Source organism: Symphalangus syndactylus, chromosome 9, assembly GCF_028878055.3.
Source record: "Symphalangus syndactylus isolate Jambi chromosome 9, NHGRI_mSymSyn1-v2.1_pri, whole genome shotgun sequence".
In the NCBI taxonomy this organism is placed as follows: Eukaryota; Metazoa; Chordata; class Mammalia; order Primates; family Hylobatidae; genus Symphalangus; species Symphalangus syndactylus.
Window position 1 is genome coordinate 120,121,662 of NC_072431.2, and position 25,795 is coordinate 120,147,456.

General features: G+C 41.6%; 2 protein-coding genes across 7 annotated transcripts in view; one reads left to right on the forward strand and one right to left on the reverse strand.

Moving 5' to 3' along the window:
- Positions 1–25,795, forward strand: part of SLC24A2 (solute carrier family 24 member 2) — a 288,482-nt gene that overhangs the window by 229,175 nt on the left and 33,512 nt on the right. For all 6 annotated transcript variants that reach the window (XM_055294137.2, XM_063609090.1, XM_055294140.2 and 3 more), the window contains 2 exons: positions 3,523–3,621; positions 7,083–7,201. In XM_055294137.2, coding sequence (XP_055150112.1) covers positions 3,523–3,621; positions 7,083–7,201 — 218 coding nt within the window. The remainder of the gene's footprint in view (positions 1–3,522; positions 3,622–7,082; positions 7,202–25,795) is intronic.
- Positions 24,531–25,795, reverse strand: part of ACER2 (alkaline ceramidase 2) — a 150,880-nt gene continuing 149,615 nt past the window's right edge. Inside the window, exon 11 of the transcript XR_008660222.2 lies at positions 24,531–24,756. The gene's annotated coding sequence lies outside the window, so the exon portion shown is untranslated. The remainder of the gene's footprint in view (positions 24,757–25,795) is intronic.

The following is a 25,795-nucleotide window of genomic DNA, read 5'->3' on the forward strand; positions in this document are numbered from 1 at the left end:
CCCAAGGCAGAGAGGATCACTTCAAAAATCACAGGTTCTCTGCTGGCTTCTGCCCCAGGTCCTTCATTCTCACATATATCCTGTTAGCCTCATCCTCATAGCATTTCTCAAAAGGTGCCCTGTGACGATCTCAGGGGTATCCAGTGGGCTGGAATCAGCGAATCTGGTTTGTCAGGCTCTGCCCCACCACCCTGAAGGATTACACATGTGTGCCACATTCTGAAGGTGGGCCCTCAACTGCTGCCTTTCTAGAAACTAATCTTTAAGGGAAAATCCTTCTAGCCTATGGAGCAGCCATTGTCAGCACTTAGAATGTGGAATGGCTGCCAGGTCATATTAGTTGCAACAAAGAATCATCTAGGAGGGACGTTGAAGAAGTTGAAGAGGTCTGTGGAGAAGACAGCTCCCAACCAGGCTTGCTGCTTTGGCTTGCTGCCCCTAAGGCAGCAAGAGGACACAAATAAGGCTAATCCCTTTTACTGTTCAACAGCGCAGAAAACCTGAGGAGCTGCTGCAGTGGGAGAAGAGTAACACGCAGTCTCACTGGCCTGTAAGATATTTGAGAACCTATAAAATTCCAATTCCAGGGTTATCTCCTACCCTGTTCTCCTAGATTTTCCCTGGAGATTTGGGGAAAACCAGCCCATGAGTACCAGTGGCCAACACTGTTCTGAAAGATGCTTCCTGACAGAGGGCATGGCTCTCCTTCCAGGCTTTTGGGTCCCTTTTATTATCATTTCTCTCTGGCACACACCTAAACTCTGAAAAGATCCTGTAACCACAAGTGATATGTCATTAGCTGGTTTCTATCCAGTATTTTCTCTGTTATGATTCACGACTTTAGGACATTATTTGAGTTGGGTTATTTTAGGTTTTATTTCCACGGACCTATTTGTTGCCGCTTCTGAATGCTTTCCTGCTTTATTATTATCTTACAGATAATTTTAAAATAGCAAATATTGATCATCTACATTTCTCAGAGTGGCAGGATGTTCTGAGTTCAAACAATAACCCTGAGGCCACGATGGGATGGTTTTATTAGTAGAAGCATCATCTCCAATAAAGTTTCAGAACCTCCTTTTTTCCTCTTCTGGGTGGTTGATTTGGGACTTTTTGGAGTTGACTTCTGCAAAAAGTAACTCTTCTTTAGGCTGAGGACTTCAGAGTACTGAAGCTCACTCTTATTATCTGTTTATCTAGTCCTCAAATAAGACTAGATTTGGCAGCCAGGAAAGTATTTTGCATCCACACAGCCTGGACAACCTTCAGGCAATCATAGCCCCTGCCTGCCTCCTCCATCCTTGCATTTCTTTTTCTCTCTTTTTTCTTTCTTTTCTTGTTCTTCTTTACCACCTCCTTTTCCTAGTCTCCAGGATTTCTTTCTTTTCCCTTTTTCTTCCCAGAGTTTCCCTTGGAAATTAAATAGAAACAACCAAATTCAAGCTACCTTCCAGGGTGGTGACTCTAATGCTGACCTTCAACATTCCTCATGGATGGAGTCGTGCCTATCACCTCATCCTTCTTTCTCACTCCTTAGGAAGCCCAAGCCACACAGCAACCTCCTTTCTCCATGAAATATTTTCTTTCCTACTTCTTTTGAGAGTGTACTCAATGGTGCACATTCATTGCCTAGACTAAGGTACTTACGGCCTAGAGATTGCCTTTGTTGTGGCAAAGAGACCAGGCTTGTGACTAATGGAGCCGTGAGCAGAAAGGGTCACAGCTTGTGTCATTTTCACCGTTGGAGTCCATTGATCTGACTCTAGTTTACAGGTGCTGTCACTCCTAGTCAGTCACACAAGTCATCACTATGACCACACGCCATGATTCCAAACCATGGAGGCGGGCAGTGGGTGCCAATCTGCCATGCTTTATCCTAGGAAAAGAAGCTCTCCAGGAGAAACGTATTTGTTTGGTTTGGTTCTAAATAAAAAAGTAGAAAGAGATCCCCTGTTAATATGCTGCTAGGGAACACAGCCAGCAAAAAAATACATAGTGGGAAAACTGTAGGGGTTGTGGTGTTTTTAGATACTCATTATATCTGAATCTAGGCAATAATCAGTTTAAAATGAGAATTTTGTTATACCTTGAATATTCCCAAGGAAGAAAATAAAGGATTAAAAAAAGAGGAATGTGCTGTTTCCCTAATCTCTGCACTTTTGCTTGCTTTTTTTTTTTTTTTTGGCTTATTGCATGCATTTACCTATTATGTCAATAATGAAGAAATGAAACATCACACTTGTGGTACAGCTGTTTAAAATGATTACTTTGAGAATGTCATTTTCTAGTACCTTTTTTTATGTTTCCATAAGTTATTGGAGTACGGGTGGTATTTGGTTACATGAGTAAGTTGTTTAGTGGTGATTTGTGAGATTTTGGTGTACCCATCAACCATATGTACACTGCACCATATTTGTAGTCCTTTATCCCTTGTCCCCCTCCCACTCTTCCCCCCAAGTCCCCAAAGTCTATTGTATTATTCTTATGCCTTTGCATCCTCATAGCTTAGCTCCCACGTATCAGTGAGAACATACAATGTTTGATTTTCCATTCCTGAGTCACATCACTTAGAATAATAGTCTCCAATCTCATTCAGGTCACTGCAAATGCTGTTAATTCATTCCTTTTTATGGCTGCATAGTAGTCCATCATATATATATGTTGGAATATATATATATATATATTTATATAAATTTCTATATATATATATATAGAAACAGTTTCTTTATCCACTCGTTGATTGATGGCCATTTGGGTTAGTTCCACCACTTTGCAACTGTGAGTTGTGCTGCTATAAATATGCATGTCCAGCACCATTCCCAAAGCATCTCGTCACCAACATTACTTGCTGCACTCAGTTGATCCTTCCTTGCCCTAAATCCACAAATGGAATCAGTTGCCTTCTTGATGCCTTAATTGCAGCTGACTCAGCTAATTTGGAAAGCCGTGATGCATGTTCCCGACTCATTTAGAAACAGCAATGTTAACTATAAGACAGGTTGAGTATCCCCTATCTGAAACGCTTGGGACCAGAAGTGTTTCAGATTTCAGATTTTGGTTTTTTCAGTTAGGGATACTCAACGTGTAAATGTTTGAAAACTGAAGTCAATTCAAAGGACCCCTGGGCTTGGCTTTCCTTCCCAGCCCATTGTCAAAATCTGGTCTGGAATAAGCATTTCATTTCAGAGAAATGGCCATGCCTCCAGAGCAGCTCTGTTTCTCTAGACCCGTTTTGGATCTCTTCAGTAGGGAAGGTTTAGTGTTGCTTGGTGCTTTTGTTAATTTTGTGAGCAACTGGGAAGGGAGGGAAGAGATTTTCAAATAGAGAATTGGGCTGAAAAATCTACAAAGGCAAGAAAGTACCCTTCAGGACGGTTCTGGTGCATTGGGGTTGGACAGAATGGAGTGGTCATGCTGTTAGTGCAGTGTGACCGAGGAGGCCACATGCCTGCTTGGCCCTGAGACTCTCTCTTTATCTTCTTTCTCACTGTGTCTCCTTCCTGCCACTTTCTCTTGCTTCAGGGAGATTCAGAGAAAAGGCTTCAATTCTCCACAAGATCGCCAAGAAGAAATGTCATGTGGATGAGAATGAGCGGCAGAATGGGGCTGCCAACCACGTGGGTGAGTGCAGGGAAACATCCACCCCATACCTTTCCTGGGGGAAGCGAGGGGAGCAGAGAGTCAGGACCAGTGTGGGCACCCCTGACTCAGTGCAGACACACACCGCTGCAGCACAGCCCTTCCCTGCGCAACAGGAAATGAGTCCTTCTTGCCCTAGTGTGTACAGGGTATGCATGGACACAGTATGTCACCAGTAACTCTAGAAGTCCAAGAAAAGTAAATTTATTCTCTGAGGAACCTGAAGTAAAACCAACTCTTAACTAGTCATCTCCATTCAAGAATAGAAAATCACTGTATCTCAGGGATTCCACATAAACAGGATACACGCACACGTATACACACACACATACACAATGTCATTTAATGTTTAATCAAAGGTGAGAGTCTCCCTTCTGTAAGTCTTGACTGGTAACCAGATTTTTATACCTGTGACATTGCTTATGGCACACACTTGGTCACTCCTGAACTGAGTGACAGAGTCCTTTTGAGATGATGCTGCCTCTCGTTTTTTAAGAATTCAGCAATAACAGCCACCAGGTCTCTTTTCACTGACTTTTGCAGAGCTCTTGTGTGACCAGATTGTGACATTCAGGCATCTTATTTTAAATTGGAACATGATGTTCCTTCTCTCCTGTCTGTAACTATAATATAGCTCTCTTATTCTAAATTCAAACTAAATTTAACCTGATCTGGATCTATGCTATAAACGAAGCTATTACCCAAGTAACTAAAATTATCTGCAGACAAAATTCAACAGCATTGCTCTCAAAATACTGACACTCCATAGAAGAGTTTCTGCCTTTCCTGTTATCCCAACTTCTACCTCAGGGAAAATTTTTGGCTGAGAAACTGTTAAGATGCAATTAGATATGAAAAGAAAAACTGGAAAGAAGTCAGCTAAAATGTTAACAATAGTTACTTCCTAAAGCTGGGATTATGAGTTATATATACTTTTTCTGCTTCTTTATGCTTCTATAAAGTTTTTCAGAATAAGCACATTTTGCTTTTGTACTATAAAAATGTAAAGCCAAACCATGAAAGTCTACCGCCTAGGTTGAGTTTTGTTTGTGATGTTTAGATTCAACTACATAAGCTATTTTTTCTGCTTCACTTGTTGACTTGTCTTTTATAGAATGAGGTAGCTTGGAGTAAAAGACTTAGATTCCTGGGCTCAGTCCCAGTCCTCCTCCTAATGACTGGCCAACCTTAGACTTGGATTTAATCTTTTTTAAGGAGGTAGGACACTTAATGCCAAGGATTCTTGTAATGTTATTGGGGCTCTCAATGACTTTGTAACTAGAAAATGTTATTGGGTCTCTGAATGACTTGGTAACTAGCTAATGCTTTTCAAAAGTAAGTCCGAGATTTATTTTCATATTTTCTTTTATTATGAACCTTCAGCCTGCTGTCTAAAAGCACTTTATAAGCTAAGATGTACACACACAGGTTAGATATTATGCCTGGCAGGCAGTCTCTGCTCATCTGTTCATCTCTGTTCTTGGACATCTTAACTCCCCTTTTACCCAGTATTTTGTGTTGCTAGGGTCTATTTGACCATTGCAGGCTAATCCTAAGGTTTTATCACATCAGCCAATAGACTTCTCCAAACAGAGTTTTATTCACCCAAGGTTCTTAATAATTTTTTATTTAAATAACTGAATCAAGCATACTAAGATAAACTGGCATAGCCACATGCAGCACAACATCACATACATATCGCTGTCACTACTAAAAACTTGGAAAGATAAAGTAAATTTGAGTTTCTATGGTTTTCCATATTTAAAGCTATTCATGTGTCTATATTCCACAGCTAAATACATAAATAAACATAAATATTTCCCTATGATTTCCAAAATTTGGCTGCTTCAAACTCCATAATTTTTACGTAACTCTCAAATTATTTTCCTAAGCACCAGTGATGGAAATGTCTAGTCCCTCTGAAGTTGCTAGAAAAAAAAAAAGAAGCATATTCTCATGTTTGAGGAGCAGCTGATACTGCTCAGATCTGATACTGATGGGCATTCTGATACCCCCAGCAACCCTGACAGCATACTACAGCCTCATTCCATCCCAAAATCCATGATTTGACCCAAAACAGCCAGAGTGTGTGCTTTCAATAGGAACCTTTTAATTTCCCTCGCAATGAAGTCCAGCAGAACTCAGTGGTGCTGGAACATTGATCACCTGGAGGTACTCCTCTTTGTCATGACAAAAAAAAATTCTTCTAGTGAAAGGCAGGCACTATAATAAGGATCCAAATAGTTTATGCTTCTTGGTTGCTCTGTACAAGGCACTATGCTAAGTGTTTTATATGCATTTTCTTATGTAATCTTTACAGAAATACTCTTTGATCATATTGTCGTTGTTAGTGGTAGTAGTAGCAACAGTAATAGTAGTAGTAGTATTGTTACCATCACCCCAATTTTACAGATGAAGAAACTGAATTTCAGAGAGGTTGAGTCACTTGCAAAGGGTGAAGCAGCACAAGTTGTAGATCCAGAATATGAAGCCAGGCCTGTCTGATTCCCAGTGTTACAGACTCCCAGTGCTTAACCATTACCCTAGAGTCACTTCTCAAGTGTCAAATCTGCACTTGCTGACCCTCTGGCTTTACTCTACCTAAATGTTCTCTCTGATTCAGGAATGACACAGCCTTTGGCCTCTATTACTTGTCCAGTTCCCCCTTGCCTTGCCTGCAATAGGATGCTCAGGTGTGGAGTATGCTGAGTAGCATTCACCAGGCTGCCCTGCCCATGGCCACCTAGGCACTGGAAGAATTTCTACTCACAGAGCCTGAATTACAGCTGAACATAATGTCCCTTGGAGGTCAACCTGTCGAACCCTCTTATTTCACAGATAAGGTTCCTAAGTCCCAGAGGAAGAAGGGAACTAGCCTAAGACAGCAGCCTGATCAAAGCAGGGTAAAGTCTAGGACCCTGAAGCCCTGGCTAATATCCTTTCCAGAGTACAGTATCAAAGAAAAGATATTACTGTAAGACGATATCTGAAGGGTACAGTCCAGGGTGTAAACAAGAGTATGTAGATTGTGTGTGGTTTTGGTTTTAAAAAGTCTATGTTCATGTTTCCTGAATAGCTAGTTGGTAAATTTGCCTAAGCTCAAGAAAGGCATACCATGGGAGCTGATAGGGCACTCAAGGTAAAGCGTCATGCCAGAGCAGGAAGCCAGGGCGCTATTAAGGGGGCAGTCCGTATGCTGAAAGACATGGGGAAGAACAGTAAAAATCCTTTCCCGCTTGGCTCAATATCAGCCCTGGGCCTTATCGCCCCTGGGACACCACTATCCTCTGCTTTAGCCCAACATTTTAGGAAGTTCTTTTCAATATTGCTCTTTACCCCCATTGATTCCATTTGCTTTCTCTCTCTCTCTCTCTCTCTCTGTGTGTGTGTGTGTGTGTGTGTGTGTGTGTCTGTGTGTGTGTGTGTGTGTTTAAATATCACAGAAAAAATTGAGCTTCCAAACAGCACCAGCACAGATGTTGAAATGACACCATCCAGTGATGCTTCAGAACCTGTACAAAATGGAAATCTCTCCCACAACATTGAAGATGCAGAAGCCCAGGTATGGCTTTTCTCCATTGCTTTTCTGGGCTGTTGTTCTTAACTGATGTCCTAGCATGGCAGCACAGACCCTATATTCTCCTTGGAAGCCCCAGCTCTCAGCTGGACAGGAATCAGGTAGGGCCTTATTCATCCTGGTGTGTATTTCCCAGTGCCACCCCAGGGTCCCACACGAAGCAGCCTCTACATTTATTGAATGAATATGAATATTCTCTAAGCCACTGTTTCTCCAGGTGAGGTTGGAGGACTCATGCATCAGCATCTCCTGGGGATGAAAATGCAGATCCCTGGGCCATATACCAGGTGTGATCAAACAGGATCACTGGGAAGCAGCACATAGGAATTAGCATTTTTAATTAGCATCCAAGGTGATTTTTAATGTATGATAAAGCTTGATACCTGCTGCGGTCTAATCCTTTCTCTGTGTCTTTAAGGTCAGTGTTAAGTAATAGAGAAACCACAGCCATCAGACTCAGTGAGCCCCCTTTGGCTTTCTCTGACCCTGTGGTTGAAATTAACACTCTCTGGTCCAACCCATTATTCAATGGCACAACCACTTGAACTGTTCAGTCTAGTAGTTGTAAAACCTAACATTTATCAAACACCTACTATGTGCCACAGCTTCGGTACTAGGCATTTTACATGTGTATTAGTCCATTTTCACACTGCTATAGAGAAGTTACGAAGAAAAGAGGTTTAATTGACTTATAGTTCCACAGGCTCAACAGGAAGCATGACTGAGAGGCCTCAGGAAACTTATAATCATGGCAAAAGGTGAAGGGGAAACAAGCATGTCTTACCGTGGCAGAGCAGGACAGAAAAAGGGGAATGGAGATATGCCATACACTTTCAAGCAACCAGATCTCATGAGAACCCACTCAATATCACGAGAATAGCAAAGGGGAAATCTGCCCCCCAGATTCAATCACCTCCCACCAGGCGCCTCCCCCCAACACATGGAGATTACAATTTGAGATGAGATTTGGGTGGGGACACAGAGCCAAACCATATCAACATATATTATCACCTTTAATCTCACAGCTGAAGGTGTAGGCGTTAGTAGCTCCATTTTTTTTTTTTTTTTTTTTTTTTTTGAGATGGACTCCCACTCTGTCACCCAGCTGGGAGTGCAGTGACTCAATCTCAGCTCACTGCAACCTCCGCCTCCTGGGTTCAAGCAATTCTCCTGTCTCAGCTTCCTGAGTAGCTCGCACCACCACACCCGGCTAATTTTTTTTTGCATTTTTAGCAGAGATGGGGTTTCACCATGTTGACCAGGCTGGTCTTGAACTTCTGACCTCAGGTGATCCACTCACCTTGGCCTCCCAAAGTGCTGGGATTATAGGTGTGAGCCACTGCGCCCAGATAGTAGCTCCATTTTATAGTTGAGGAAACTGAAGCTCAGTGAGATGAAGTAGTTAATTGGGGTTACCTAGTTTATAGACGGTGGAGCTGAGATTTCATCTCAGGACCGTCCATCTGTACCATTTCCACCACTCCCTCTAGAACACAGTTGCTCAAAATGTAGGCAGGACCACCTTTGGTGCTTGTTAGATTTCTGGATCTCATCCTGATCAGGCGAATCAGAATTTCTAAGACCTGGAGCCCCAAACTTGCATGTTAATTAGGCATTTTAAAACTTGCATTTTACCTAGCTCAGTGTTCTCAAACTTTAATGTACTTACAAATTCTCTGGGGAGGTCATATGAAAATTCCGATTCTGAATTTGTCAGGTCTGCCATGAGGCCTAGAGTCTGCAGTTCTAATGAGCTCCCCAGTGATGCTGACGCTGCTGGTCCAAGGACCATACTTGGAGTAGCGCTACCCTAAAGTTTGAAAGCACTCTCTAGACAGAATTTCCCCCAGTGAGCTGAAAAGCGATACAGTGCCTGCAAATAGAAACCAGACTACAGTCAATATAACCCAGCAGCCACTTCTTAAGAAAAAAAAAATGCTAATTGTTGCCTGTTAACCTTATTCTCTGATAGAAATTACATATTTCTTTCCTGAGGAAAGTTTCTTCATTTAACAGAAAGAATAAGGAGCCTGCCGCTCCTTCTGCCCTTGTCTCCTCTGCCTTCTATGCTCCTTACCTTCCTGCCCAGAGCCCTGAGGTCCCTTTGCATTAGCTCAAGAGTGAGCTGGCAGAGCAGCTTATGTCCACATGGATAAGCAGCGTGTGGCAGCAGGAGGCAGGCCCCAAGGACATCTGGCTGCCCTTGGGGATGGCACAGTCACAGGTGTGCAGAGGGCAGCCTCATCCCCATGCCTCTCCATCTGGCTGACAGAGGGACATCTGTGCCCTGCAAGGGAGGACCTTGCTGCAGGGGAGCAAGAGAGTCCCAGATGACCCCTCTCTGAGCAGAACTGTGCCCCTAGATCTCTACGAAGGGGAACAGGACAGATTTGTGCACCACGCTGCTAGGCTCAGAGTTCAAGAGCAATCAGGTATTCACTTGCAATCAGATGATCTGGACCTCAAGAGCAATCAGGTGACCTGGGCCTGCAGGTCACCATGGCCCACTGTAGGACAGCCTGGTAGTGAATTCTAGATCCACCAGGGTCAAGTTACCTAGCTTCCCTGAGCTTTAATTTAGTTGCCTCATCTGTGAAGTGCAGATAGCAACAGTACTTGCTTCATTGCAGCTATCATAAGGGTTAAATGAAATAATGTACATAAAGGCGTTGTTACAGAGTTAGATGCTAGATATCGACATTATGTATTCATATTTATCATTAAAACACCATTCGAGGTGTCCTTTCCTTGAAGGAGCTCATTGTACTTAAAGTGAAAAGGTTTTATGTATATAATATTTGGGGAGTATTCAGGGTATAAATAATCAGTGAACGTTTGTGTTAGGTAAATAATTATGACCTGGTATGATCTTAGACGTCTATACAAAGTGCTCTGAGAGCCTGCCAGAGGAAGAAGTTGGTCCTAAATAGGGGAGATGTAAAAACTCCATAGAAGAGGCAACATTCAAGTTGGGTGTTGATGGGTGAGTAGGAGTTTGTCCCTCAAAGAAGAAAGAAATAACCAAAATGACAACATGTGCAAAGGTGTAAAACCTTAAAAGGGAAAGTCATGTTTAGTGATTGGAGAGAAAGATGATAGAACTGGGGCCTAAAATACAAGGTAAGGAGTAAGGAGATATCCACTAGAAAAGGTAAGTTCGCTCAAATTTCTTCCATTGTTTATCTAATCAGAAAATTTTGATCGTTTATCTAATACGTGCCGAACAATGTACTGAGCACTGGAGATGCCCACGTGTTCTAGCAAAGCAGAGAATGTAAACACAACCCAACGTGGTTATACATGGCCACAAAGGCCATGAACAAAACAAAGCAGTGTGATAGGATGGAAGGAAAGTGGAGAGGCTCCTGTGAGTTGGGAGATGAGGGAAGGCCTCCAAGGAAATGGCATTTGAACTGAGACTGAAGTTCAAGAAGGAGCCAGCCAAAGGAACAGCACCCACAAAGGCAGAAATAAACTTAGCTTGTTTCAGAAAGAGAAAAATCAGTATGGCTGGAGAGAGAGGAGTGGAAGGAGGAAGCATCGTAGCAATGAAGTGAGAGAGGAGGGCCAAGCAGAGCTGGTAGGTCTTGTAGATCATGATAGGGAAGCTGACTTCTGTCTGGGGCAGCAAGAAGCCATTGGAAGTTAGCAGATGTGATTTGCACTTGTAAAAGATCCCTGGCGCCACGGTGTCTTAGAGGTTGGATTTGGGGGAAGGAGGGTTTATGGCAATAGTGGGGCAAAGAGGTTGTTGCAGGTATTGAGGGAAAGAGCTGATGATGACACGTACTGGTGTGATAGACGTGGAGGGGAGGAGAAGTAGATGGATCATGAAGGACATTGTGCGCACTGCCAACCAGTCTGGACTTCACCCTCTTGGGAGTGGGAAGCTGCAGAAGATTTAGAGGGAGCAGTGGCAGCATCAGATTTGTTTTATAGAAAGACAATTCTCTTAGAATGGTCAAGAGGGATCAGAATAGAAAAATACTGGGCAAAGGGAGGTGAGGTAAGAACCTGTTGGTTCCAGGATTGGCACACTGTGGTCCACAGGCCAAATCTGGCCTGCAGCCTGTTTCTGTACGACCCATGAGACGAGAATGGGTTTTACATTTCTAAAGCTTTTTTTAAACAGGAAGCAATAGCAGCATATGTGACAGAGACCATATGGACCTCAAAGCCTAAAATATTTACTATCTGGCCCTTTACAGAAAAAGTTTGCCCATCCTTAGTTTCAACCATCTGTCTTAAAAAACAGAAAGAAAGAAAAAAAAAGGAATGAGAAGCTCTTCATGTACTGCTATGGAATGACCTCCAATACATGTTGTTTGGTGAAAAAGGCAACATGCCAGATTGTATCCAGTATATTTGTACACTGAAAAAAAGGGGGGAAGGGAAATAGCATATAAGCATTTGCTTGGAATGCTGTCAAATAACTAGTCATACTACTTACTTCCACAACAGGGTCCGGGGTGGTAGGAAACTGGGATGGAAAGGAAGCTTTTTAATATGCACCCTTCTATAACTTTTGAATGTTGAACCAGGCAATTGCATTACCTTTTCCAAAAAAAATGCAACAACACTAAAAATAATAATGGGTTAAATGAATACAGGAGCAGCGTGCTTTGGTCACTATAACACAGACTCTGAGGATGGACCACCTGAATTCAAATCCTAGCTCTGCTGCTTACCAGCTGTGTGACCCTGGAAAAGTGACAACCTGTTATCCATTTTCCCTCTCTGTGAAACAGGGATAATAATGGTGTCTATCTCATAGCACTGTTGTGAGGATAAATGCTCTTAGAACCGTTCTTGGCACATTATAAGCACTGCATAGGTGTGTGCTATTATTAGCAGTACTTAGTAACATTTTTAATGGCTATTGAATAGCCCAGATGGCAAGGCGTCTATTGGTAGACCATGTATGAGCTGCAGTATGAATGGCAAGGCTGGATTTGAGAGCCCTTTCTGAGCCAGAATTGGGAAGATTTGGTATTGACTTGGTCATAGAAAGTGAAAAAGTAAAGGAAGCTGCAGATGATGCTGAGGTTTCCAGGCTGGAAAGCCTGGGTGATGGGGTGAATTAGGGCTGGGTCTCCAGAGTCAGTAGGAAAATGTGAACGCGGGATGATCAGGCCACCTGAAGCACAGTTTCATGGACATGATTCAATGGCTTTTCATTTTGTTAGTTTTATTTCCTTTTGAGTTGTATTTTTAGCAAGTTCCATGAAGAGTGAGGTGTGCGTCCTGACTTTATTAACGGAAATTATGAGCCCCATACACCACACTGTTATTCTCCTGAGAGTTTAGCCTGCCTTGTGTAATTAACCTGCTGTTTTAAAAACCCTGTTTACAAGTGAACTAATTTCACATTTTCGCCTCATCTCCGAGAGGTTTCTGCCATACAGTCTTTACCGTGGCAATAGAGAGCATTTTTAAAATACTTTCTCACAGAGGAATGAAGTTTTAGCTTCATTTGTATATTCTGTGGAACCAAGAAATAATATGACTTTTTAAATGGCTGAGTGATCAGTAGCTTTTCCCAATAACTGCTGATCCAATGTTGTTGATTCCAACACTGAGAAATCTGATCTGGGATGCCACTGAGAATTTATCAACCTTCTCAAATTTTTTTTTTTTTTTTTGGTTATTTTAAAAATTTACTAGCATTTACTTAGTATGGTCTATGGTATATAAATTAATCACATTATGACGTTTGTAGTTGCTGTGTTAAAAAGGAAAGATAAAATTATTTTTATAAGAACATATTCCTTACTTGTTTTTTCTTTTTGAGACAGAGTCTTGCTCTGTCCCCCAGGCTGGAGTGCAGTGGCACGATCTCAGCTCACTGCAAGCTCCGCCTCCCAGGTTCACGCCATTCTCCTGCCTCAGCCTCCCAAGTAGCTGGGACTACAGGCGCCCACCACCACACCCAGCTAATTTTTTGTATTTTTAGTAGAGACGGGGTTTCACTGTGTTAGGCAGGATGGTCTCGATCTCCTGACCTCGTGATCCACCCACCTTGGCCTCCCAAAGTGCTGGGATCCCAGGCGTGAGCCACCGCGCCCGGCCCATATTCCTTACTTTTACTTCTCGGTTTTTAGCATGATGGAAAAGTGTTTTGGTTTTTGTTTCCAAGAAGCAGATTTTTTTTTCCAGATCTTTTCTAGGTTTTTTTATTATACTTTAAGTTTTTATATATATACATATATATTTTTATTATACTTTAAGTTCTAGGGTACATGTGCACAACGTGCAGGTTTGTTACATATGTATACATGTGCCATGTTGGTGTGCTGCACCCATTAACTCATCATTTACATTAGATATATCTCCTAATGCTTTCCCTCCCCCCTCCCCCACCCCACAACAGGCCCTGGTGTGTGATGTTCCCCTTCCTGTGTCCAAGTGTTCTCATTGTTCAGTTTCCACCTATGAGTGAGAACATGCGGTGTTTGGTTTTTTGTCCTTGCAACAGTTTGCTGAGAATGATGGTTTCCAGCTTCATCCATGTCCCTAGAAAGGACATGAACTCATCCATTTTTATGGCTGCATAGTATTCCATGGTGTATATGTGCCACATTTTCTTAATCCAGTCTATCATTGATGGACATTTGGGTTGGTTCCAAGTCTTTGCTATTGTGAATAGTGCCACAGTAAATATACGTGCATGTGCCTTTATAGCAGCATGATTTATAATCCTTTGGGTATATACCCAGTAATGAGATGGCTGGGTCAAATGGTATTTCTAGTTCTAGATCCTTGAGGAATCGCCACACTGTCTTCCACAATGGTTGAACTAGTTTACAGTCCCACCAACAGTGTAAAACTGTTCCTATTTCTCCACATCCTCTCCAGCACCTGTTGTTTCCTGACTTTTTAATGATCACCATTCTAACTGGTGTGAGATGGTATCTCATTGTGGTTTTGATTTGCATTTCTCTGATGGCCAGTGATGATGAGCATTTTTTCATGTGTCTTTTGGCTGCATAAATGTCTTTTTTTGAGAAGTGTCTGTTCATATCCTTCGCCCACTTGTTGATGGGGTTGTTTTTTTCCTGTAAATTTGTTTGAGTTCTTTGTAGATTCTGGATATTAGCCCTTTGTCAGATGAGTAGATTGCAAAAATTTTCTCCCGTTCTGTAGGTTGCCTGTTCACTCTGATGGTAGTTTCTTTTGCTGTGCGGAAGCTCCTTAGTTTAATTAGATGTCATTTGTCAATTTTGGCTTTTGTTGTCATTGCTTTTGGTGTTTTAGACATGAAGTCCTTGCCCATGCCTATGTCCTGAATGGTATTGCCTAGGTTTTCTTCTAGGGTTTTTATGGTTTTAGGTCTAACATTTAAGTCTTTAATCCATCTTGAATTAATTTTTGTATAAGGTGTAAGGAAGGGATCCAGTTTCAGCTTTCTACATATGGCTAGCCAGTTTTCCCAGCACCATTTATTAAATAGAGAATCCTTTCCCCATTCCTTGTTTTTGTCAGGTTTGTCAAAGATCAGATGGTTGTAGATGTGTGGTATTATTTCTGAGGCCTCTGTTCTGTTCCGTTGGTCTGTATCTCTGTTTTGGTACCAGTACCATGCTGTTTTGGTTACTGTAGCCTTGTAGTATAGTTTGAAGTCAGGTAGCCTGATGCCTCCAGCTTTGTTCTTTTGGCTTAGGATTATCTTGGCAATGTGGGCTCTTTTTTGGTTCCATATGAACTTTAGTTTTTTCCAATTCTTTGAAGAAAGTCATTGGTAGCTTCATGGGGATGGCATTGAATCTGTAAATTACCTTGGGCAGTATGGCCATTTTCACAATATTGATTCTTCCAACCCATGAGCATGGAATGATGTTCTTCCATTTGTTTGTATCCTCTTTTATTTCATTGAGCAGTGGTTTGTAGTTCTCCTTGAAGAGGTCCTTCACATCCCTTGTAAGTTGGATTCCTAGATATTTTATTCTCTTTGAAGCAGTTGTGAATGGGAGTTCACTCATGATTTGGCTGTTTGTCTGTTATTGGTGTATAAGAATGCTTGTAATTTTTGCACACTGATTTTGTATCCTGAGACTTTGCTGAAGTTGCTTATCAGCTTAAGGAGATTTTGGGCTGAAACAGTGGGGTTTTCTAAATATACAATCATGTCATCTGCAAACAGGGACAATTTGACTTCCTCTTTTCCTAATTGAATACCCTTTATTTCTTTCTCCTGCCTGATTGCCCTGGCCAGAACTTCCAACACTATGTTGAATAGGAGTGGTGAGAGAGGGCATCCCTGTCTTGTGCCAGCTTTCAAAGGGAATGCTTCCAGTGATGTTGAGAATTTAGCCAGGTTTGAAAGACAATTCAAGGCAATATGCTCTCCCACCCAGAACCCAGTATTTTCTTTCTTACATTTCAATTTTTCCAATCTAGATGGGTGATTTGCACTTGGCCCACATACACTGCAAAACTGCCTGCCTGCTGCATCATAATCCCTGCTGCTGTGACACATCAAAACCCTTTAAATACTCTCACAATGAGGGTAGAAGGGGGAGAGACTTGCAAATTCCTTAGATTCTAAAATCTAAAAATTCAACTTTTAAAAACTGTGTCCGGCTGGGCGCAGTGGCTCACGCTTGTAATCCCAGCACTTTGGGAGGCCAAGGCGGGTGGATCACGAGGTCAGGAGATCGAGACCACAGTGAAACCCCATCTCTACTAAAAATACAAAAAAATTAGCCGGGCGTGGTGGCGGGCACCTGTAGTCCCAGCTACTCGGAGAGGCTGAGGCAGGAGAATGGCGTGAACCCGGAAGGCGGAGCTTGCAGTGAGCCAAGATTGCGCCACTGCACTCCAGCCTGGGCCACAGAGCAAGACTCCATCTCAAAAAAAAAAAAAAAACAACTATGTCCTACATTTTCATGTAGCATGAGACGGCTTTTTATGTGTTGCACTTTTTATTTCATTTCACTTCTAAGAAAGATTTCCATCTGTCCTTAGGGAAATCAGAATTGTTCCTGCTTTGGCTAAGAGCTTCCCAGATGCACCTGTGGGCAAACAGATTTGTATAAGAAAATCACATTCCTAGGAATGTGATTGATAGATAGATACAGAGATAGATAGGTAGATAACAGATGATTGTAGATAGAGAATGTGTAAAATGCAAGTGCTTTTATTCTTACTTTACAATTCAAATATTACCTTGCCATATTAAGCTCTTTCTTTCTCTTCTTGGGAATTCAGCTCTGACTTACTTCTCCATACTGTTATCTTTACCTAAATTCAGTGGAGTTGTTAAGATCTGCTTGTATAAAGCCTCATGGTGCTGATAAAAATGTTTGAGTTTTATGTCACTAAGTGAAGAATGAGTAGGGGAAACATGATGGAAGTGACTGTGGTTTTTCAATTTCTCTTTTTAAAAAAAGAAATGCTCAAAAATATCTTCCTACTATTAAATTTAGATCTCTGAGGTTGACTTTAAAAAACATGTCATGGCCAGGCATGGTGGCTCACACCTGTAATCAATCCCAGTTTTGGGAGGCCGAGGCAGGTGGATCACTTGAGCTCAGGAGTTTGAGACTAGCCTGGGCAACATCACAAAATGCTCTCTCTACCAAAAATACAAAAAATTAGCAGGGCATGGTGGCGTACACCTGTGGTTCTAGCTACTTCAGAGTCTGAGGTGGGAGGATCACTTGAGCCCAGGAGGCAGAGGCTGCAGTGAGTAGTGCACTCCAGCCTAGGCGACAAAGGAGACCCCATCGGAAGGAAGGAAGGAAGAAGGAAGGAAGAAAGAAGGAAGGAAGAAGGAAGGAAGAAGGAAGGAAGGAAGGAAGGAAGGAAGAAGGAAGGAAGGAAGGAAGGAAGGATCATTATAAAAACCAACAGTTTTTTTTACAGATTGTTGGAAAAGGAAGGGAGGCAGGGAGGGAGGTCATTATAAAAATCAGAAGTTTTGTTACAGATTGTCGTCGTTGTTTAAAGTTGCAGCTATGATTTTAGACCCTCTTTGGAAGATTTCATAATAAATGTTGGTCAAAAAATGTTAGCTCTGATAGGTTAGCTCTGATAGGGATTTCTAAGATTATCCAAGCATACGGTACCTGAATTCATATGATGTCTTTCTTCCTAAAATATTATCCTTAGTAAGCAAACATTTAAGTTCTTAGCAGTGGTGAGGTTTAATACAGGGTTTGGGAAACTCTCTTTCTCCAAAGAGAAAGTCGCCTTTCTAAATACTTAAGGGGTAACAGTCAGGTCCACCATTTTCAAAGTTTAAAAATAGGCAAGAATTGCATTTCCCTGGTTTTTCAATCTCCTGGAACATCAATGAAGTATAATAAGAAGTTCTGCCACCCAAGAAGTAAAGGCATTGGTGAAAAGCGGGGTGTGTGTATTTGTGTCTGACACCACTAGAACACAAGAGCAGTGCTGGGGGAGAGATGCCAAAGCTGAATAGTGAAAGAAATATCAAAAGACTCTTCATTGGACTGAAATAAGAATATCAAAAGACTCTTCATTGGACTGTTTTTTATTTTTTTAGAGTTGGGGTCTTATACCATCAATCACGCAGGTTGGAGTACAGTGGCGCAGTCATGGCTCACTGCAGCCTCCAACTTCTGAGCTTGAGTGATCCTCCCACCTCAGCTTCACAAGTACCTAGGACTACAGGTGCACACCACCATGCTCAGTTAATTTTTTAAAATCTTATTGTAGAAATAGTTCTTGCTGTGTTTCCCAGGCTGGTCTCAAACTCCTGGCCTCAAGCGATCCTTCTACCCAGAGTTCCAAAAGTGCTGGGACTTCAAGTGTGAGCCTCCATAACCCAGCCCAGATTGGATTTTTCAAGGCCTGAACAGTGTTAGAACTATGACTCTCTTAAAAAAGAAATCCACTAGGGTCAGAGAAAACCCAAGACAAATTATAAAACAAGCAAAAATTAGGGATTTTTTACTGACCAGGTCTTGGCACATGGGTTCCATTTTCTGAAGGGGATTTTTTTTTCTGTTAATCTGTACATACATATTTTTTTAGGAAAAACGGGTCCAGTTCCTGTATGTGATGACCTGAAAAATATTTACCATCTGCTTAAGATGCACTCAGAGGCCTTTCAACACATTTAAAAGATGAAATAGATACAGATCAGATTCTAGAGTTTCTGCCTTAATTTGAATATTGACAAAGAATTATATATTTACTGAGAATCTCGCTATTAAAAATGCCACTTGTCATTGTGCTTTCTGAAGGAGTTTGAAGAATGTCTATTAATTGTTCCCATAAGATACATTAAGGGCTATTAATAAAAAGGAAAAAAACTCCATTACCACTCTGGAAAGAAATACTATCATTAGTATTACTGTTCCTATGAGTAATTTTAATCCAGTTGATAATAAGATGAAATGATTTTTGAATTATTTTTTATGTTTCTCCAGTTAGCTTTTATGTTAGCAAATCTCTTATGGATTTTATTAGCAAGATTTACAAAGCCCATGAAAAAAACCAATTTACTACAGCAATACAGAAAGAAATCCATCTCATCCATAAGTTGCACCTCAGAATCGTTGGAGCAAAATGCGAAGTGACGGAAAACAGTTGCATTGCACCAGACTCTTCAGAAGCCATTTTGCAGGATTACAGAATGGTTCCTTGGCCTCTCGGAAAAGTTAGGTCCAGACAGCTTCACCACTCACAGCAAAATATTCTGAAACCTTGATTTCAGCTCAGAGTCTTGTCCAAGAAGATTAAGTTGTTTTCAGGAGGCCATTACTGAGTGAAGCCTCCTCATGTTGTGTTTAGGGTGCCATATCCTTGATTTTTCCCATCTATATATAAAACAAACCATGTATTATAAAGGGAGTACATTATTTTCTACCACCAGGCAAGCAAAGATTTATCATTTTTAAGAAGTCTGTTTTCGGCCAGGAGCAGTGGCTCACGCCTGTAATCCCAGCACTTTGGGAGGCCGAGGCAGGTGGATCACGAGGTCAGGAGGTCAAGACCATCCTGGCTAACACGGTGAAATCCCATCTCTACTAAAAATAAATACAAAAAATTAGCCAGGTGTGGTGGCGGGCGCCTGTAGTCCCAGCTACTCAGGAGGCTGAGGCAGGAGAATCCCTTGAACCCAGGAGGCAGAGGTTGCAGTGAGCCGAGATCGCACCACTGCATTGCAGCCTGGGCAACAGAGCAAGACTTCATCTCAAAAAAAAAAAAAAAAAAGTCTGTTTTCCACTTAACTGTTAGCTCTGTTGGTTTAGGATGTTCACACAGAAGGCAAGACAAATGTTTCAGATGGCATTGCCTTCCAAAAAGAAACATGTAAACTTACCTCTTTTTCACTTATCTTATGGATAAGAGATAAGTGATTGACAGGAAAGTAGAGGATAAGAACAGAGTAGAGAGAATCAGTTGGTTAAAAAATAAAAATACAGGCCGGGTGTGGTGGTTCACGCCTGTAATCCCAGCACTTTGGGAAGCCAAAGTGGGTGGATCCGTTGTGGTCAAGAGTTCAAGACCAGCCTGGCCAACATGGTGAAAACCCATCTCTACTAAAAATACAAAAAAAAATTAGCCAGGTATGGTGGCTGGAACCTGTAATCCCAGCTACTTGGGAGGCTGAGGAAAAAGAATTGCTCAAATCTGGGAGGCAGAGGTTGCAGTGAGCCAAGATCGTGCCACTGCACTCCCACCTGGGTGACAGAGTAAGACTCTGTCTCAAAATATATATATATATATATATATATACACACACACACACACACACACACAAATGCAAAGACATTGAGAAATTAAAAGAACAAAGATAAAGAGATCTTTCTATGGCTCAATAAAGAATGAGCAGAAAAAAGGGACAATTTAAAAATAAACTAAGTGAACGCAATGATTTATTTCAAAGCCAAAAAGATCTATTCAAAAATGAGATCTTTGAAAAAGATAGATAAACATCCTTATGGGCATTGTATTAGTCTACTGGGGCTGCCGGAATAAAATACCAGAGACTTGGTGGCTTAAACAGTAGTTTATTTTCCTGCAGATCTAGGAGTTGGAAGTCCAAGATCAAGGTTCTGGCAGATTCAGTCTCTGGTAAGGGCTTCCTTTTCGGTTTGCAGATGGCTGCTGTCTCCTTATGTCTTCACGTGGCTTTCCCTTGGTGCATGTGCACCCTGGGGGGAAAGAGGGGGACATAGAGACAGAGAGAGAGCACAAGCCTTCTGGTATCTCTTATGATCCTATTGGATCAGGGCCCCACCCTTATTACCTCATTTAACAATCAATCACTTCATTAGAGGCCTCATCTCTGAATACAGAGAGTGGAGTTTGGGCATATGAATTGAGGGGAGGGCTCATAAACTTTCAGTCTGTAACAGTAGGGACTGACATCAGAGTTGAGTAACTGAACCTTTCTGAATACAGCTCTCTGGTTTTCTATCATGTGGGTCTAACGGTTTTTCTTCTTCCAGACTCTCCCTGTTTTCACCCCTTTTCAAAGAAAAGCAAATGATGCTTTATCCTCAGTCTTAGAGCCCTTAGGAAAGCCATCTCAGAACTCAGGGTTTGCTTTGGAAGTGACTCAGCACACCTTGTTTGGCGAGTCCTAAACTACAGTTTCAGGGTCCCAAAAGTTCATTTTCCATGTGTCACTTAGGGATTTTGAGGTCAGGTGTTTGGGTCCGTGAGACCAAGATGATCCACAACCCAGTAGTGAATAATTTTGTGGGGCAGTCTTCCATATTTCAATTTCAAGTATAATGTTCTATTTTTGTAGTCCATTGACATAATGAAGGCCATTAGTATGCTGACCCCACTAATTAGGCAATATGTTTAAGAAACAATGGAGGTGAGAATAACTTACTATTTCTGAGCCAGCCACTGTTTTGGGTGGGAGTTTATAGGTATTTCCTTTGTGAAATGCGTAGTGTGATTTAAGCTTACAAAATGGAGAGTGTTTCATGGAATGTTTCTGGGGAGGCGCCTTTCATGTGGCAAATAGTTGTTGATTTCAGAGCGTTTCCCCGTTTCAGAGTGTGACTATGCAGTTTTGGTAATTTTACCTTCAAGAGTTCCAACTCTACCATTGTTTTCAGCTCTGCACAAAACACAGAATTAAGATGTCACAATATTATGAGTCTTGCCACCTGCTTAGAAGCTTTGTTTCTGATAGAAAGTCTACTTAAAGCTTGCCTACTGGAATAAAATCGTATTTTCTCCTTAGGGCTGTGAAATTTTCCCTTTCATCTTATTTACAAAGGCTATTTATTCATATTGCCTGAGAGAATAAGAAATTATTGATATCACTAAAGTCAATGAATGCTTGATAAATATTGGATAAGTGGACAGATGGAGGTACAAAATTTTTGCATTTTCCACCTTCAAATCAAATAATTACAGAATCATATTGCTGGAAATGTTATAATTCACCTAGTCAAGCTTTTTTTCTCCTACATGTCTTTGAAGAAATTATTTTTCTAAATATTTGCTTTAAATAACTAACATTTGTTTGAATGTTTGAGTGTTCACTATGTGCCAAACACTCTTCTAAGTGCTCTTCCTGGATTATCCTAGTTAATTTTATAACAATGTTGTAAAAGAATGGAATTTATATTTAAGACAGCCTGGGGCTTGACTTCCTATTTAGTAGAAAACCATATGAAAAGTGGGTTTTTGTCTCTCAATCCCTTCTCCAACCATCCCTGCAATTAGGTAAGACACTCTCAAGATGTCTTCTCCTAGGAGCCTCCCACACACTCACTATATAGGCACACACCTTTTTACCAGTTTCCAAGGAAACCTAATTGGAAAAATAAAACCTGCCACCTTTGTCAGACAGAGTATTTTCAATGCTTCAATAACGGAAGAGGAGGGAGGTAGGGAAAAGAAGCAGATAGTTCCTTGTTTAAAGATGATGCTGTTTTTGTTGTGCATATTCTTCTCATGGGGCCCTGTTGGCCTTTGAACACTGAATGTTGGAGTCTGAAAATAACCTATCTCCTATTTCAGTTCCTGCTAAAGTCAGCCCCAGGAAAGTTTATTGTTATAAAGGGCTTAATCCATCTTCTACAGTGTCCTCCAGATATCCATTTTAGAAGTAGCCAGAGCAAGATTATCCACAGTTATGGGAATCAGGGGTGACATCAGCAATGAAGTGCACATAAAATCATAAGCCCTCATTTTGGCCATAGTGCACTTGGTTGCCACCTCCTCCTACATCAAACTGAGCTAAATATCTATACTTCTGCTAAAAGGCAAGTCTTTCTTCCTAACTTATATTTGAGGTCCTGATGTTCATTGATGACTTAGCACCTGCACTTCATTTTTAAATTTGCACCTAGGAACTTGGAGATGTTACTCAGTGAGCTAAAGGAGAGAAGAGGGCATCTCACACACACACCCCCAGGTCTGCCCTTCATTTCACTTTCAATGCTGCCGTGGATGTTATGAGAAAAGGAAAATAATACAACATTCAGATGTTTCTTACCAGCTTTTTAAAGAAATGTGAGGCTGGGAACAGTAGCTCACACCCATAATCCCAGCACTTTGGGAGGCCAAGGCAGGAGGATCACTTGAGTCAGCCTGGGCAACTGAGCAAGATCGTGTCTCTACAAAAAATAAACAAAAATTAGCCATGGTGGTGCATACCTGTAGAGTCAGCTACTTGGGAGGCTAAAGTGGGAGGACTGCTTGAGCCCAAGGAGATGGAGGCTACAGTGAGCTGAGATCATGCCACTGCACTCTAGCACTCTAGTCTAGGTGACAGAGTGAGACCCTGTCTCAAAAAAAAAAGAAAAAGAAAAAGAAATGTGAGCTATTCAGACCATTAGAAATTAGTTTCAGGCTCAAGAAAATAGAAAAAAAAAAGTCAGTTAAAAGCTTCATTGCCTGGGTCTGACCCACAGACCCAGGCTGCATGATGGATGAATAACATACTCAGACACCGATATTCAGTGAAAGAGCAGCTAGGGGGCCGGGCCACTCAGAGCTGTGGCAGCTGCATGCCTTGACTAGCTGGCCCTGCCAGCATTTATTCGGCACAGATTTAATGACAAAGGCTTTGAGTCAACACCACTACAGGGTAATTACACATGGATGATTAAAGGCCAGGTTTCTGGAGACATGAGTAAACAAGCTATTCAGATAAACTCCCTTGTATTATTTTGTACCTACTTCTCACCCTCTGCCCCAGGATAAGAACCACCACCTTCAGCTCATTCTTCCCGAAGCTTTGCAAAACACCCCCAGGCCTTCCAAGAAGGTTTGTTTCTCTTTCCTATAATTTCCTCTTACAATTTCTCCCACCACCCTGACTGAACTCCTACACTTCATGTTTGCTATACCTAGCTTTTATTTTAGTAGGTTAAATTTATTACAAAACAAAGCTGAGAAGCCTGGTATAACTGGATGTAAAGCCCATTCGTATCTATTTTTAGAACTGAGGCTAGGAGGGAGTGTGGAATAGGGGAAGATCCTTAAGCTGGAACTTAGGGTTGGCCTGGCACTATCACTTTTGTTCAGTAGGTCACTCCATCTCAGGTTCCCTACCCATCAAATGAGGGGGCTGGTCTCAAGGACAGGACCTTTCCCTACTCTGAAATTCTGGAGCTCCTTCTCTTGGGGCCTAAAGCTCCTAAATGACTGCAGACATCTATGATTGCAGCTTGTCTGTCGTGATCTATTATTGTCCATATGATTGAGTAGCAAGTTCTTGTACAGGAAGGTAACCCACATTAAAACATCCCAGGAGACAAATAAGCTCTGCCTTGCAATAACATAGTGTTTAAGGTCTGGCAGGGCCTAGAAGGCAGTGAGAGGCACTAGTGTTTTTAAAGTCAATGAATTATGTTTTTATGTAAAATGTTTTACGTAAAATACGTAAGTGCTGACATTCTATTTTGACCCAGCATCATGCCACACTGAAAGGGCTTCCCAGTGATAAGAGGTGGCACTCCTAAGTGTTGAAGTGAGCTGGGAGAGAGATGTAAGAACTTCACTCCCAGCCTGAATCAAGCTTCAACTGGGATTTAGGCAAACCTGGGTGATCCTCCAAGATTGCTCCTTGTGAACTGGTGATGAGATGTTATTACCAGTCAATAAAACTGAATTTGAATTAGGCCTATTTTCAGATGCCTCCTGGGTTTTCACTTTAATTCTCTGATGGGAGAGGCTGTGTTAAAGTGGGCTCACCTTCACTCTGGAATCTTGCTCAGTGCCCTTCAAAGACAAAAAATAAGAAACTGGGTTGCCTCCAAGAAATATTTCTCTGGCTTCTAAGGCAACCTCTAAACTGGTGAATCCAGCTCAGGCCTCTCCACCAAAGACCTGATGTTTATTTGGGGGCAAACATCTATACCAAGTGGAAAAATTGTAAGATGTACATGCAAAGAAGCTAAATGGATTATCATGATGCTATAAGCATCTCGACCAGCTACTGCTGTACCTCCCATTTACCAGATAAAAATAAAAGCAAGCTGATTTTACCCTACCAGTAGATGCTAACTGACCCCTGAAACTCCTCTTCTGTGCTGTGTAAGAGTTCTGATGGCTGAACCTCCAGATTTCAACCTCCAGTATTGATAAGAGTCCTAGAAGGCAGTTATGCATTTGTTACCAGTTGTCACTTAGAATAACATTTATATTCTCTTTCTTGAGTCTTTTTTTTTTTCCCCCCAAGATGGAGTCTCTGTTGCCAGGCTAGAGTGCAGTGGCAAGATCTCAGTTCACTGCAACCTCTGCCTCCCAGGTTCAAGTGATTCTCCTGCCTCAGCCGCCTGAGTAGCTGGAATTACAGGCACCTGTCATCACACCTAGCTAATTTTTGTATTTTTAGTAGAAACGGGGTTTCACTGTGTTGGCCAAGCTGGTCTCAAACTCCTGACCTCAAGTGATCCACCAGCCTTGGCCTCCCAAAGTGCTGGGATTACAGGTGTGAGCCACCGAGCCCAGCTCTCAAGTCTTTTCAACCTGATAAAGTTACACTAAAATTTCTATTACACCACTGAAGAATGTTACTTTTATTATTTAGGCCTGCCTCACCTTTTTTCACAAGATTCAAGGCTACTTACAAAAATACATCTGATGAAAAAGGATAAAATGAATGGTTTTGAGAAAATACAGCCCAGGATGAGAAAGGACAATAGTAAGACGAACACGGTGAGCACAGATCCAGCACTGTCATTGTTGGGTACAGGTTACAAATTTGGCTCTGAACTCCCCAGTGAAAAAAGCAAAGAAAGAATCTTATCGATCACATGACTTATAGTATTTCTAAGATTTTTTAGTTTCTCAGAAGAGATCTGACTTTTCTTAGTGCTGAGATGTGAGAGCTGTTTCTCCCTTGAGTCCTCATAAAGAGAACACTAGATCAGTTAGGATAAACTTGCACTGTAAAGAACCAAAAACCCAAAATAACAATGGCTTGAATAAGTTTTTTTTTGTTGTGTTTTTTTTTTTTTTTTTTTTTTTGAGAGTGCTCTTTTTATTATCCTTGTGAGAAAGAACATATTGTGATGTGAAGTGGGTGCATGACTTAGGGCAGAATTTCCTATAAACAGCAACAAAACCAGTGTTAAGTCCTGCATTTTGACACCTAGTCTAGTGTTAACATGTGGCCCCCTGACCTGC